The sequence below is a fragment of the Lepidochelys olivacea genome (assembly GCF_965140295.1).
Source record: "Lepidochelys olivacea isolate rLepOli2 genome assembly, chromosome: 6".
NCBI classification, from domain to species: domain Eukaryota; kingdom Metazoa; phylum Chordata; order Testudines; family Cheloniidae; genus Lepidochelys; species Lepidochelys olivacea.
In genome coordinates, this window is record NC_140416.1 from 96,934,758 (window position 1) to 96,950,696 (window position 15,939).

The window sequence follows — 15,939 nt, forward strand, 5'->3', positions numbered from 1 at the left end:
AAGTTATTATAGCACTTTAGGAAATTTTACCTGTAGTCTCTTGTAGAATGTACTAGCATGTTAGTTCCACAGACTTCAAGAGACAGCTCTCAAGTTCCAGTTTCTCAAACAAGTCATGAAATTGTGAAAATGAGTATTTTTAGACTTCTGAAGAGACATTGTAGGATTCAATGTATTAGTTTTTCATGTTTGGTAATATTTAATCAGTGCCTATAGTGTCCATTTAAAATACCAGACAAATCCCTTTTTCTTGAATGGTATGTTATATATATACACACACACACACACATATACACAAGATTCCTGGGGGAATTCTGCATCAAAAATTTCAAAATTCTGTGCCAAAAATTTCAACATTCTGCATATTTTGTCAAAATAATGCAATATAATTACACCAGTTTCAATTGTTTTGGTAATTTATTTAAATTACAATACAGAAAAAAGTCACAATAACTATTCAGCATTCCCTAAACACGTGAAAGTTAAGTTACAAACATTTGGTAACCAATAGCCTGCATTTCAGTTATAATTCTGGATTTTCATTTAAATTACATTACAGAACACCAAAAAGTAACAACAACAAAAAGCAGGATGTCATTTTAAATTGCTCAGATTTTCACATATGAAAGTCCTATAGTTTTGCTAATCATTGTCCTGCATTTCAGTGCAATCCAGTATTTTCATTTAAATTACAGTACAGAGAACAAAGAGCCTTCAAGTTTTTCCTCACTTAGTGATTTCCTTCTGCTAGAAAAGATCAAATTGTACAGTGAAAAACTTCTCTCTGCAACTGCAGAATTTGAAACAGTATTTATGCAATTCAAGGCCAGCTTGGCAATATTTGGAATTCTCTCAGTCATTGAAAGCCAAAACACTTGGAGGTCTACAAAAATAGGTTGACTGAATAGCTTCAGGCACTATCTTTTCCCTGTACAATTTTAGCTCCTGTTCAGGTACCTCAGAAAAACTAGGTATTGCTTGAAAGCATTCACAGTGTTCTGGCAGGATATAAACACGATGAGGATTGAATAACCCACAAGCTTTGAGAAAATTTAGACCTGGTTGTCCAAATAACAAATATTTGTCAAGCTTTTTAGATGCTTCATGGAATGCCTCTTTAAAAAGATTTAGACAGGCAAATCTTTTAACAGGAGATAAGTTTTCTGCCTCCCTAAATTTGAAGAACTCTAAGGTGTTTTCTGAAGGGAGCTCTAGATGTGAACTGAAATATATCTGCAGTTCTTCCAGAAGGTCAGATGCTTTAATTGTGCAAGGCTTCCTGCTCTCAAATGTCAGATTTAAACTGAAAATTTGTTCACATTTCTGTGCTAGAAAAGTGATCTGTATGTTCAACAATGCATAATTAGTTGGGTCATTCTTCATTTTCTGAACAGTTTGCACAGAAACTGGGGAGCTGCTGTTGCAATTCATTAAAGAATTCTTTGTAGAACTGAAAGTTCTTAGAGTGATACTGGACAGCAGGGAACCAGCTGTTCCAGTGTATTCCACCTGAGCTAGGAGGCAGGGCCGTCCTTAGGATTTATGGGGCCCTACGCAGTATTATTAAACTATGCTCCACTGAAGGCGGCCCCCAGCCGGCACTGCTGACCCCAGTGTGTCGAGGTGGCACAGCCACCACCCCCGCATGTGGACCCCCGGAGTCCCCCCCCCATTGCTGACACACACAGTGCTTCGTATGCAGCAGATGCTGTGTCAGTGGCTCAAGGCAGGCTTCGCGCTGTCACATGGGGGCTGCATCTTGCCAGAGCCCACGGACCTGCTGCAGCCCCTCACCACAAGCATTTTGACAGGAAGTACCAAGCAGTAAGAACAACAATAATGTTACGCGAGCGCGTGTGTGTGTGTGCACGTGTGACAGTGTGTGTGTCTATGTGTGTGTGAGAGAGAGAGCTAGTGCATGTGAGAGAGACAGAGACACAGTGTGTGTGTGTTGGGGGACTGTATGACAGAGTGTGCTGGGGAGTGTGAGACTCTGTGTGTGTGTGTGTGTGTGTGTGTGTGTGTGTGAGACAATCAGTATTGGGGGACTGTGACTCATGAGAGGCAAAGTGTATGTGGGTGTGACAGCCAGACTGTGTGTGTGAGACAGACTCTGTGTGTGTGTTAGGGAAGTGTGAGAGACAGTGAGCGCACTGTCACTTTAAGACCCACCCTTCACTCCTCCTCTCCCCCACACCCAAACCTCACGTGGAAGTTTTGCTCCTCCTGTCCTGGCCCGGGCCCGGATCCTGCCAGAAACCGAGCGGCGCAGGCAAACAGGGTCTAGGGAGGGACTCCACTCTGGACAGCGGTGGACTGTGCTGCTCTGGTCCCCCCGGGCTGGAGCTCTTAGCTGGCCAGCTGAGAAGGGAGGGGGCAGGGTTGGGGAGAAGTCCGCCGGCCCAGCACCAGGGAGGGGCCGGAGAAGAGAGGATTCCAGCCACGACCAGCGAAGGGAATGATGCCCCAAATTTTCTGGTGCCCTACGCAACCGTGCCTGCTGCGTACGTCTGGGGACGGCCCTCCTAGGAGGCATGGATGCTTTGACATCTGGAGACTCCTCTTGTAGTTTCCGGTTCATGAAATGGAGGTACCTCACTTTCCTACTACAGAGTTATAGAACATGTTTTTGAAGCCCCTTACAAATGTATCAACCATCTGAAAAGGCTTTCTAAATGATTCATCAATTAAATTAACAATATGTGCCAAACAGGTTATATGCACAGAATTTGGAAACTGTGTAGAAAACACAGAATCAAATGCCTTTTTCATGTAATTAGCATTGTCAGTATCAATTACTACATTTTCATAATCAATCTGGTACTCATTTACTGCTTTGACTACAGCCTGTGAAACAGTTGAGTGATTAACAGCATCTAAAAACACTGTATCCACCAAAAAAAGAGTTAACTTGCCTACTGAAATCAGGTTGTAATGGTGCAAAGAGTACATTCAGAACTGATCTTGCCTCATCACAACATTCAACAAAGCTAACAGCGATTTTCTTGTCTTTACGCTTCAGTTTTAAGTTTTCCTTTTCTTTGAGGTACACTTCAGGTAAGAATGTGTCAGTCAGTTGTGTCCTAGCAGAAATCACACCACCATTCCGGACCCTCCTGTCAAGAAATTCCCTCACAAGTGGGTGGTCAGTCTTTGACAAGGGGATGTTGGCACCTGCTAGCGTCTTCACCCATGCTGTACAAATCTGAAAGTAGAAGTAGTTAGATAAATCTTCAGGGAGCACAAATATTTACCATCCATGTAACATCTTAGATTAGAAATTCAGAAATAAATATATAAATAAATGTATTAGACTTCAGTTTAGATTTATATATAGTAAATAATCATGTAGTCACCACTTACAAAAAAAAGTAGTTTAAAAACAGAAATGTCTATTCAAGATCTCAGAGCAAGTGAAAAGACCCCATCGCTATGACTGTTCTATGCTACTTATCTTATTTTTCTGTATTATAACATTTTCTTATATTTCCACTCACCTCCACACATTCTTTTTCTGCTGGTGTTTTGTTTTTCAGTGAACCTGTAATGGTCTTCTGACGTTTATTTTCTGCCTTCCTCTTGAGCCGCATCTTCCTTCAGTTTGTGTTTTTTTGATGCAAAATGACCCACAATTACAGACCGTCGGTCATGATTGAGAACAACATTGCACAATGTGCAAAATAATTTGTTCCCACCCGCATGCAGTTTTGTAGGGAATTCTCGAGCTTGAGAAGCTGGTGTAGCTGTTTTTGATGCATGATGTGATGGCCATTCACGTCATGCAAAAGAACGAATATCCCTTTGCACTTTGGTAACTTCATCTGGACCTGGCTGGGTACTTTGGGAAGTGCTTGGTTCTGATTGTCCTGACATTTTATTGACTGCTTGGTAAATGTTTTATTTTGCCCTCAAAGTCGTCGTCTTCTTTTTTTTTTAAAAAACGAGTAAGTAAAATAAGTCCTTACCTGTAATCTAACCACATTGTGACACTTTGGCACAGGAAAAAAGTGAGTAAGCACATAGATCTTCCTAGCTGAGGATTCCCTTACTGTCATTTATAAGAAGTCTCCTTTACATCACTCTGGCAACTTGGTGGGCCTTAAAACTTTCACAGGTTTTATGCTCCTAGGGGAATTGACTGAGAATGGGAACAGTTGACTAACAATAGAAACGTTAACATTAAAAGTCAGGTTTCAGAGTAACAGCCCTGTTAGTCTGTATTCACAAAAAGAAAAGGAGTACTTGTGGCACCTTAGAGACTAACCAATTTATTTGAGCATGAGCTTTCGTGAGCAACAGCTCACTCATCGGATGCATACCGTGGAAACTGCAGCAGACTTTATATACACACAGAGAATATGAAACAATACCTCCTCCCACCCCACTGTCCTGCTGGTAATAGCTTATCTAAAGTGATCATCAAGTTGGGCCATTTCCAGCACAAATCCAGGTTTTCTCACCCTCCACCCCCCCACACAAATTCACTCTCCTGCTGGTGATAGCCCATCCAAAGTGACAACTCTCTACACAATGTGCATGATAATCAAGTTGGGCCATTTCCTGCACAAATCCAGGTTCTCTCACCCCCTCACCCCCCTCCCAAAAACCACACACACAAACTCACTATCCTGCTGGTAAGTCAGGTGCTACATTTCTGCCTCAGAGAATGAGATCAATTAACCATCAACAGCAAGTTTAACAATGTTACTAACTACCTAGTCAGGCTGCTAGTACCTCAGAGAATGAATCAATTAACTCAGGCAGGCCTGCTACATTTGTACCTCTAACTTGCCTCATACATAAAACGCCCGACCCTTACACACCAGTGAGCTGCAGTAGCCAGGGGGAGGGAGAGACACTCTCTCTCTCTCTCACACACACACCCACCTGTTGGCACGCACATATGCTCAGCCCCGCCCGCCCCTGACGGTGATCATGCAGGCAGGCTGGCATGCACATCCAGCCCCCCTTCCCCGTCTCTGAGGCTGCTCCAGGCACACTGGAAAAAATGTGCTGCCTGGGCTGCTGGGCAAGAGGTGTGTGTCCCCCGGCAGATTTTTTTTGCATTTTTCTATGCGGGGGACACAGAGAAATGCGGGCCATACGAATTCTGAGCCCCCGCATCGGTGCAGAATCCCCACAGGAGTAATATAAAAGGATGTTGAAATAATAATGTGCTGAAGCTTGTATCTTTTGCTCTGGAACATAACCTACGGTTTCCAAATGTTTTATATATTTGAATTAAGAGAAAATTAAAGACTGTTATCTAAGAACAAGAATCAAACAAGACTTTTATGTTTGTCTTACCTGAAAGCTTCAACTATGATCCTTTCAGGTAACTTCGGAGCAACAGAATTGAAGGCTCGTCTGAAATCTTCCAAAGTCAAAAATCCTTTATCTTGTTTAAAGAAGTGGGAAAATAAGATAAAAAAACCCAACTATGAAGAGTTATGCTTGTTCAAGAACCAACATCAAATTTTTAATACATTAATATTCATAAGCCTGTCCTGTAGATTTTCAGAAACTAAGTACACTCTTTGAAGTTATTATAGTTTCAACCAAAGTATTTTAGGAAATGGCTAGGATCCACATAGGATAGGGTAGTGGGGGTGTCAAAAGATGAGTGATTCAAAAGTGATTTTGTACTGTCATTTTGGTGTATGCTACCAAAAACTCCATTCAAAGGAAATACCCCTGCAGCATCTGTACTGTACTGTTTCATATTTAAGAATTCATTTTAAAAACTGTCATTTTGAAAATAAACTTTTATACTGGGAAAACTTTCAAATGGACACTTTAAAATATACTAAATTACTTTTTACATGTGTTTCCCAATTTTTCTTCCCATATTTGCTAATTATCAAAATTCCACATGTGGAGTTGTATTTAAATAAGGTTTCTCTCACAGTACGTTTTCTCTTCTCGATTAATTCTGCAATGAAGTCATGATACTGAATATACAACATCAAAACAAAATCCACGAAAGAGACCATTCACCAATGATTATGGAAAGGTCTATACTACCGAGCTAGGTTGCTGTAGCTATGCCGGCACAACCCTGTAGCGTAAACACAGTCTATACTGCCGGAAGACATAGGAACACCACTTCTCTGAATGACAGTGCCTAAGATGGCAGAAGCATTCTTCTGCAAACACACCTGCATCTACATTGGGGACTAGGTCTCCATAGTTATGGTGCTCAAAGGTGTGTTTTTTCACACTCCTTACTTCCATAGCTATGTCAACCTAACTTTTAGGTGCAGACCACGCCTATGACTTCATTGCAGGATCCAACTGAAAGAGAAAGCAATAATTCAAACAGGGTTGTCGCTGGGTACCTATGGAGAGATAGAGAGAGAATAATGGACAAAACAAAGAAGAATGGGGTAACTGCTGAGGTGTGTAAGCCTCTTTGAAAAGCTTTTTGAAGCAGCATTCTTGTCCTGAATCGCTAGTAGCCACCCATCAATTTAACAGATGGGAAACTGGATTGGATACACAAGATGCCTGACAGCTTTGGATAAAAGGGGGAGAATATAAAGGGGTAGGCCCCTCTTTCCACTGCTCATTGGCTAGCTAGAGAGATGTGAACTAATTGGTCCTTGGTTCCCAACATCATTTATTTAAATCCTGGCCCAAGGTTTATCAGGCCTCTTGTCTCATGTTTAGTTTAACCCACGCTCCCTCCTTGTAGTTCTTTAGTATAGAAATTGTATTTTTAAGTTGCTTTACGTTAATTTGGTGCAACTTGCAGCCAGTGTCCAGGATTGATAAACGACCAAAGGGCTAGTGACCAGAAAATAAGAAACATGGGATTTTGCTAGTGGACCCCGGGTCTATGGAAAAGGGGTGACCTGAAGTCCTTGCAGCCTGCAGTCCCTCTGTCTGTCCCTTCTGTCCCCTTTGCTGGTGGAAAGGTGAGAAGACTCAGCAGAGCAAGCTGAATCCTTTGGGGTAGGCACTGGAGAGTCTATGCTGAGTTACGAGCCATATGATAGATGTTCTGTAAACCCTACGCTGGACCTATCTAAAATACCTGGTATGGGAAGATGGGACAGATAGTGCGCCTATCCAATGTTAAATTTTAATAAAGTTGCAGCCTGCCATTTCAAATCTATCTCTGTGTCTGTTCTCATTTTCTTGTGACTCATTTCAGCACCTGACCGTCCCTCTATTCCCCATGGGCCAAGCCCCCGTTTCAGGCCAGAGAGAGAAAAAAAAAAAACAACAACCAAAAAACACGTGAAAAGGATAGTATAAATGCTACATGTCTTTGGTTCACTAGCCTATTCTCAAGTTTCTCTCCTCTTTGGTTAGGGGAGGGGGGAGAGGAAGATAAGAATCACATTCCATCCCCACAGCCTACCAGAAAAGGAAAAGAAACACCAAACCTGGGTCCCAAAATAAGCCATAGAAGAAGATCCTTGCTGCTTTTTCTCTTCCCCTTCCCATCTCCTGGGAGAGGAATCTGCAACGTAAGTGGTATGCATGAGTGAGCAGGGAAACATTAGAAGGGGGTCCTGAGGGAGTTCCAATAATCAGGATGGAGATATGATAGTGATAACAGTAAGTGGGGTAAGTGAATAACTAGAGATGGTTTTCTTCAAAAACTGGAGAAACATGCGGTGGAACAGACAACCTGGGACCCTACTGCTGGCCTCAACTGCCTGCTGTCCCTGCTTCTGTTAATCATCTACCTGCAATGCCATTACATTAGTTACTTTACTTGGAAACACAGAATCATCGAAAGATAGGGCTGGGAAGCTCCCATCTAGGATACTGCCCAAATACATTTTGCTTTGTATTAATGCTCTATTTTGCATATTTGCTTCAGTATGGAAGTCTCTGTTTAAAAACTCTGCAGGGAAGAAAGACTTACATTGCATGTCAAAAGCTGTGAATATCTGCCTTATTTCACTATGGTGTAGTTGTGCAGCCTTCTTTGTATTCATAAGTTTTAAAAATTCTTCAAGTAATACACCTAGAAAAATGGAAAATGTGAATATACCTCCTCAAAAAAACCCCACTCTTCTTTATTTGCCCACTGCAACTATGAATGACTCATGCAATATAATTATAACTGCTTTATTATTAATTATAAGAACCAGAATTGAAACAATTATCTTTTATATTGTTAGGTTACATGAAAGTATTCTACTAGACATCTGCAAAATTCAACTTCTTCTCAAATTAACAGGTTTCAGAGTAACAGCTGTGTTAGTCTGTATTCGCAAAAAGAAAAGGAGTACTTGTGGCACCTTAGAGACTAACCAATTTATTTGAGCATGAGCTTTCGTGAGCTACAGCATCCGATGAAGTGAGCTGTAGCTCACAAAAGCTCATGCTCAAATAAATTGGTTAGTCTCTAAGGTGCCACAAGTACTCCTTTTCTTTTTTCTCAAATTAAATTTCCATTTACCAGGCTCTTCTTTCTCTATTCCTTAATATATTTCTTCCCTTTCTTGCTTGCTGGCTACAGTGACATCTTTCCTTAGACTGGGAGAACAGGACAAAGAAGTGGTCTCTCCAAAGTCAATAGCACTTGCATTCCACAAATAAAGGCATAGAGTGTATTGCACAAACAATATAGCTGGCACCATTCCCAGCACTATCTATGCCCTATGAAATGCTCTGTAGCCTCAGGTTTGGTTTCCTTGGAGTCTCCTAATAAAACTGCATAATAACACTGGATTGGTTATTACACTTACAGATTGGGTAAATTTGTTTCTAAGTACATTTATCTGATTTTTAGGGAGAGTTAAATAAAAGAGGTTGGAATGCAAATATAGTTTGTTAAATCCAACCCTAATTAACTGTCTGGTATTTCTGAAAGCAAAGTACTTGTACAAAAAAGGAAATATTAGGAAAAAATGTATGCCCTAGTTTTTAAAAATAGAACAAGTCAAGACATAAATAAATGTAATTTCAACTCAGAATTCTCATGTAGTCTAATCTTTTGCCTTATACCTGTGAAACATACAGATCTAGACCTATTTTATACAATTGAAATGATTTATAAAGGACAATCATAGAATCAGAGAATATCAGGGTTGGAAGGGACCTCAGGAGGTCATCTAGTCCAACCCCCTGCTCAAAGCAGGACCAATCCCCAACTAAATCATCCCAGCTAGGGCTTTGTCAAGCCTGACCTTAAAATCTTCTAAGGAAGGAGATTCCACCGCCTCCCTAGGTAACGCAGTCCAGTGTTTCACCACCCTCTGAGTGAAAAAGTGTTTCCTAATATCCAACCTAAACCTCCCCCACTGCAACTTAAGACCATTACTCCTTGTTCTGTCATCTGCTACCACTGAGAACAGTCTAGAGCCATCCTCCTTGGAACCCCCTTTCAGGTAGTTGAAAGCAGCTATCAAATCCCCCCTCATCCTTCTCTTCCGTATACTAAACAATCCCAGTTCCCTCAGCCTCTTCTCGTAAGTCATTTGTTCCAGTCCCCTAATCATTTTTGTTGCCCTCCGCTGGACTCTGTCCAATTTTTCCACATCCTTCTTGTAGTGTGGGGCCCAAAACTGGACACAGTACTCCAGATGAGGCCTCACCAATGTCAAATAGAGGGGAACGATTACGTCTCTCGATCTGCTCGCTATGCCCCTACTTATACATCCCAAAATGCCATTGGCCTTCTTGGCAACAAGGACATACAGTTTCTTGTCCACTGTAACCCTTAGGTCCTTTTCTGCAGAACTGCTGCCTAGCCATTCGGTCCCTAGTCTGTAGCGGTGCATGGGATTTTTCCATCACTGTATTAGCTAGCTTTTTTTAAACAAATATAACAAGACCTCTGTGGTTTATTTTTCTTACAGTTTTTCCATATCCATTTATTTCTAATATGGTTCAGAAGAATAGCTCCTTCAGCTCCACCTACTGTCTCAATTCAAACCTTAAACTACAAGCTCTCAGGTTCCCAACATTTTTTTCATTGCTGCTTCTTGAAAACATCACATTAAAAATGATTACATTCTCAGTGTCTAGAATTATAGACACATCCTGGTTTCAACTACTAGGTTCTGTATATGCACAATTTCTTTAACAACAAGGGATGCCTAAACACACTGAACTTGCCTGCCTGAGCAGCATCCCTTTCAATTGGATAACTATGGAAGTAAAACCTTAGAAAAGCAACATAGGCTGAAATCCATTTATTTATTTATTTTCTCTTTCAAAGTGGCACATAAGACTGGAAAATTATAGTATACAATTTTCGTTTTAAAAAACGACCTGTACAGTACCGTGCTGCCCATTCATTGATCTCTTAGCACTGGCTTTTTATCTAATATAACTACAGAGTACAAAGCTACCTCCATACATAAAAAAACATATTTCTAGGTAAAAATAAAGTATCGTCTCGTCTGTCAACTTGACACTTAAAAATCCATAATCTAAAAATCCAAGTAAACAGTTAACTTTGTACTTGTGTCTGGACTTAGTTTTGCAGATAAGACTCACTGTTCTTTATCAATCCAACAGACAAATAATGGAACGGTGATAGAGGGACATTGTCAGACAATTTTCATCACTTACCAATATATGCTTTGCTTACTTCTTGAGTTTCTCTCAGTTTAGATTATGAAAACAGACTAGCCAGATTTACTTTTCTTTATAGTCAGCTTCTGTCAATTTCATTTTCAGATTCTCATACTCTAGCACAATGCTGCTGTATCTGGGATGCATGTACTGCAGAAGCACATTTATTTGTTAAAAACCACCTCTTTCCACTTACAATTTAAGAGACCATTTCAATTAGCCTGTAAAGCCTTGCTATTAAAAAAATCAATTTTGAGGCAATACATCTGCATCAAAGCAGGGATGGTATTTACCTAAGGTGGTTTTACCAGGTAAAATAATGGGTTTTTACCATTATTAGTAGTTAGTCCCAGTTCTAGGCATTTTCTATTTTAAAAACTGTTTCATTAATGCACACGTATTACACTTAGCTTTAGTTACATATTCAAATTGTGGTCACACAAGGCAGTAGATTCAGAAATTAATTTAGGGTTGTACAAATAAAAAGTACAACTGCAGTAAGGGTAATACTAATATATGTAACATAATACTGAACAACGGAGTGTCTCTATACATTTTGGTTTGGTATTTTCTCAAGGAATGTATATACCACGACTCATATTTCAGTTTTCAATATTATATAAATATTATATATGCCAAAAATTATCAAACCGTTAAACATTTTTTCAGTAATTTTCATTAGTATATTCTAATAATTATTTTCTTTTCCCCAGTTTAAACTGGTATTTACCAGTGCCTGTCCGAAATAAGTTTTTCCTGGAAAACTGCCAACCTTGCACCAAAGATAAGCCCAAAAGCTAATTTTCATCATATGAGAATTTAGTAATTAAATAATTCAGACTCATCAACAGTCTCTGTAAATCTCTTTATAATTAATCTGTAGAAAATTCTTTTAAAAGTCTTTAAGATTACAGAATTTATGAATGAGAAGAGACTAGAGAGAAAGGAAAGCCTGTTTGCATATTACCTGAATTTTTTTGTTGCACTGAGGCCATTACTGAATCCACCTCCACCTGGAACAGAGAAAATATACCAGGCAATATTGTTGAGCCTGCTTTCACCATGTGGTGAATTTGATCCATTATAGTTATTTCAATTTGTATCAACTGTATTTAACAGAATTCAATTCTGATCACATAACTATTAAACAGCATATCTTGTAAAATCGTCTGCAGCATTAGTTCAGTACTATAGCTTTAATATAAATACTTCCCCCCATTAAACATTTGTGTGTCTATGGCCAGAAAAGAAGCTATAGGCTATGTCTACATTACAGAGTTAAGTCGACACAAGTTACTCCGACAATCATAAACCACTATAATTACATCGCTTGTGCATGTTCACACAACGCTCCTTGTGTCGGCAGAGTGCATCACAATTGGTGCTCTACCATCAAAAGAGCAGTGCACTGTGGGTAGCTATCCCACTGTACAACTTGTCACATTCTGCCACTAGGAATTGTGGGAATGGATTGCAGTGCATCATGGGTGTGGGCTCACTGTCCCATGATGCAGTTTTTTCTGTCCCATCATTCTATGGGCTTCTGACTACCCTTTGCACCATTTTTCAACAGCCCCTGTAAACTGTGCGCCCACCATCTCTGCCAAAAAACATGGATCCTGCACTGCTCACCAGTCTTGTGATAACAGTTATGAACACAATGCAACTGATCATACAGTACTTTCTGAGCTGTGAATCCAAACAGGAATCTGAGATGCCTGCCCTGCTGGGTGCCACAGAAAGAAACAATTCCAGATTACTTTTGGCATTCATGGAGCTGCTGCACACGGTGGACTGTCGCTATTGGTCTCAGAAAACAATCACTGAGTGGTGGAATCACATCGTTATGCAGGTTTGGGATGATGAGCAGCAGCTGCAAAACGTTTGGATGCGCAAAGCCATGTTCCTGGAACTGTGTGCGGAGCTCGCTCCTGCCCTTCCACAAGGACACCAAAATGAGAGCTGCCCTCTCAGTGGCAAAGCATGTGGCGATTGCTGTGTGGAAGCTGGCAACTGCAGACTGTTACTATCAGTCATGACTCAGTTTGGAGTTGGGAAGTCCACCACAGGGGTTGCGTTTACACAAACGTGCAGGGCCATTAATCACATCCTGCTATGAAGGGCTGTGTTGCTATGAAATGTGTGTGAAATGGGGGATGGTTCTGTGGCAATGGGATCCCCTAACTGCAGTAGGGTGACAAATGGCATGCATATCCCAATTTTGGCCCTGGACCATCTTGCGATGGAGTACATCAATAGAAAGGGTTGCTTCTCTGTGGTACTGCAGGTGCTTGTGGATCACCAGGGTTGTTTTGCTAACAACAATGTGGGGTGGTCAGGAAAGATTCATGACGCACACACCTTCAGGAACATTGGCTTGTATAGAAAGCTGCAAGCAGAGACTTTCTTTCCAGACCAGAAGATTCCAATGGAGGACACTGAAATGCCCATAATGATCGTGGGAGACCTAGTCTACCCCTTACTCCCATGGCTCATGAAGCCTTATACCAGAAACCTTGGCAGCAGCAAGGAGTGCTTCAACAACAGGTTGAGCAGGTGCAGAATGACCGATGAATGTGCGTTTGACAGATTAAAAGCTCACTGGTGCTACCTTTATTGCAGGTTAGATCTCAATGAGGAAAATATTGCCATGGTCATAGCCCAGCCTGCTGTACTCTGCACAATATTTGTGAAGCTAAGGGGGAAAAGTCCAGGGGTGGAGCATTGAGGCAGATCGGATGGCAGCTGATTTGGAGCAGCCAGATACCAGGGCTATTAGAGGGGCTCAAAAAGGGGGCTATTTGAATCAGGGAGGCTTTTTAGCAGCATTTTGACAATGAGCCCCAGTAATGTGCCTTCACATAATGCAGTCAGCCAGGCTTGTTTACTTGCCACCTGGAATAACCCTTGTGATGATTGCTTCCTGAGTATGATTTGTAGTTTGTAAATGTGCTAATTGCCACTGTGTATGAATGCCAGCAGCAACCATTGTGTGTAGGAGAAAAATAAAGCTTAATTTTCTTTCTATGAGTACATTTTTATTAAACAGCAATGACCAATACACAGAATTTGATTTCTTGCAAGGGAGACGACTCTGACAAGCACTCTCTTAAAGGAGATGCTCATAGCTGTGTATAAGTCCAGCTATCATTACCTGTCCAAAAGGGTGAGTGAAGGTGGTACTGAGACGGGCCGGGAAGATGCAAAGAATATGTGCGAGGAGTCGGGGAGGGCATGGCACACTGTTCTGTTTAGGCTGCAGGGGAAGGCGAGCATACGTATTCTGACTACAGCACAATCAGGGACTTTAGCATCTGTTTGGTCCTGCATCAGTTTTTTCATCCGATCCTGCCTCTCTGAAATACGCTCTTGGTGCTGCTTCCTCTCCAGGCCATCTATTTTAAATTTTTCATTAATTGTCTCTCTCCACGCTCTGTGATCATGATCTGTGGTGTCAGACAATTGGAACACCTCCCTTAATCATGTCCTCCTTTTGCATCCTGGGTCACCTCCTTGTCTGATGGAGGTGCTCCACTGGCATGTAGGAAGTTCCCCTCCAGAGCACATTTGTAGAAGCACAAGAAACAACAAACAGAGGCAGTATTGTGAGTGCACTCACAACATAGAATCATAGTAGTTAAATACACCTCTCTCTCACTCTCCCTTGGCAAGCACAAAGCTCAGCGACTGTACTAAACATGGTGAGTTCAGCCTGGGGGAAGAGAGGAAGGTCCAAGATGGAGCCAAGGGTCTAGGTGTTTTTTTTAAGGGGATCAGTGCAAGTGACTATTGTAAATTCTGCCACCTTTTTCCACAGGTGGGGGTAATTCAAGCTGATCTCTCACTCCAGAGGATAAACAAGGATGCAAGGATGAATCTCCTGCATGCATGTGGCTTCAGACCAGGTCTCTATGCTGCTTTGGTTCCTGCAGAAGTGATTACTGATTGGGGGAGAAAGGCAACTCTGCTAGGGAACCTTCGGCAGAAGATTGGCAAGTACCTCTAGAAAAGTTTCCTAGAGATCTCTCCGAAGGATTCCTGTGAAATCTTGGTGTGCATTAACAACTTTTTCAGCAGGGTCCCCACTGTGTAGCTACAGATGTGAATGGGAAGCAGATGCAAATACTGCTAGTCTTGTACATTTCTATCCCTTAACCCACTTCTAGCAAATAACAAAACCAAGAACTGCTCTACCTCATGTAACTGAGCAGTATCAAATCAAAATGACCACTTACCAGAGCTCCCCTTTCCTGCATCACGCACGCCAAAGCCGAAGTGCTGAGACTGGCTTGAACCATCTGGAGTAGAGAAGAGGTCCTGGCTAGCCACACTACTGGATGACTCTGTCACCTGTCCACCTCATTCTCCAACTCTACTTCCAGTCCACTGGCCACTGTCTCCATCCTCCCCCACCCCGTCCACAAAGCATCCATGTGGCTCTTGGTGGTGGAAGTGGGGTCACTGCTAAGGATGGCGTCCAGTTTCTTGTAGAAGCATCAGATCTTTGGTGCAGTACCAGAGTGTCTGCCTCCCATGTTTTCTGGTATGTCTGCCTCAGCTCCTTGATCTTAACTTGCACTGGTGCGTGTCCCATTCGTGGCCCTCTCCAACATGCCACACGAAATCTTCCTGTAGGTATCTAAGTTCTATGGGTGGAGTGGAGCCGGGACTGTACAGCCTCTTCTCCCCACAAATGCAGCAGATCCAACAATTCCACTGTACTCCAAGCGTTTGCTGTGTGGAGCCACCATGGTCAGCTGGGAAGATGCAATGTGAGGTCTGCACACCGAGCAAACAGGAAGTGGAATTTCAAAAAGTCCAGTCCTTTAAAGGGGGATGGGTAGATGCCTGTATACGGGCTGCAGGGCAGCAGAGTTCCAACAGTATCCTGACCAGAGGGGTCAGGATGGGCATTGTCGGACACCTCTTAGAGGCCATTTATGGTGACATAAGCAAACACAGTGTCTACACTGATGCTGCGTCGATCTGACTTTGCTGCAAAAAGCTCTACACCTCTCGTTGAGGTGGTTTTATTTTGTCAGTGTAGCAGGAGAGTTAAATCGGCAGGAGGAGCATTGTTGCATGTAAACCTCCACTATTTTGTCAATGAAAGCTGACTTTTATCGACAAAACTGTGTAGTGTAGACAAGGCCAAAGAGTACACCATTTCTAACTAAGTCCCCAATCTTTCAAAAATAAATATATGCTTAACTGAACTCAAATGGACTTATTCATGTGTGGAAAATTAAGCAGTCATATGTTTTTGGGATGGGGCCTATTTAAAATTAAGCAGTCACATTTTTTGGGATGGGGGCTATTTCCCTAAAAAAAAAAAAAAAAAAAGGAAGTTCCTGTTTCAACAACGGTCTATCTTACAGAGTATTTCAAAGAAATGTT

The 15,939-nt window shown here is 41.7% G+C and overlaps 1 protein-coding gene across 5 annotated transcripts in view; it reads right to left on the reverse strand.

The window, feature by feature from the left end:
* Positions 1-15,939, reverse strand: part of EFCAB11 (EF-hand calcium binding domain 11) — a 117,726-nt gene that overhangs the window by 91,073 nt on the left and 10,714 nt on the right. For 3 of the 5 annotated variants that reach the window (XM_084631330.1, XM_084631329.1, XM_084631328.1), the window contains exons 3-5: positions 11,510-11,555; positions 7,880-7,981; positions 5,308-5,398 (exon numbers count right to left, since the gene is read on the reverse strand). In XM_084631330.1, coding sequence (XP_084487456.1) covers positions 5,308-5,398; positions 7,880-7,981; positions 11,510-11,555 — 239 coding nt within the window. Of the gene's footprint in view, positions 1-455; positions 3,206-3,497; positions 3,595-5,307; positions 5,399-7,879; positions 7,982-11,509; positions 11,556-15,939 lie in introns of those variants that run through there. The other 2 variants (XM_084631327.1, XM_084631331.1) reach the window with 2 other exon arrangements.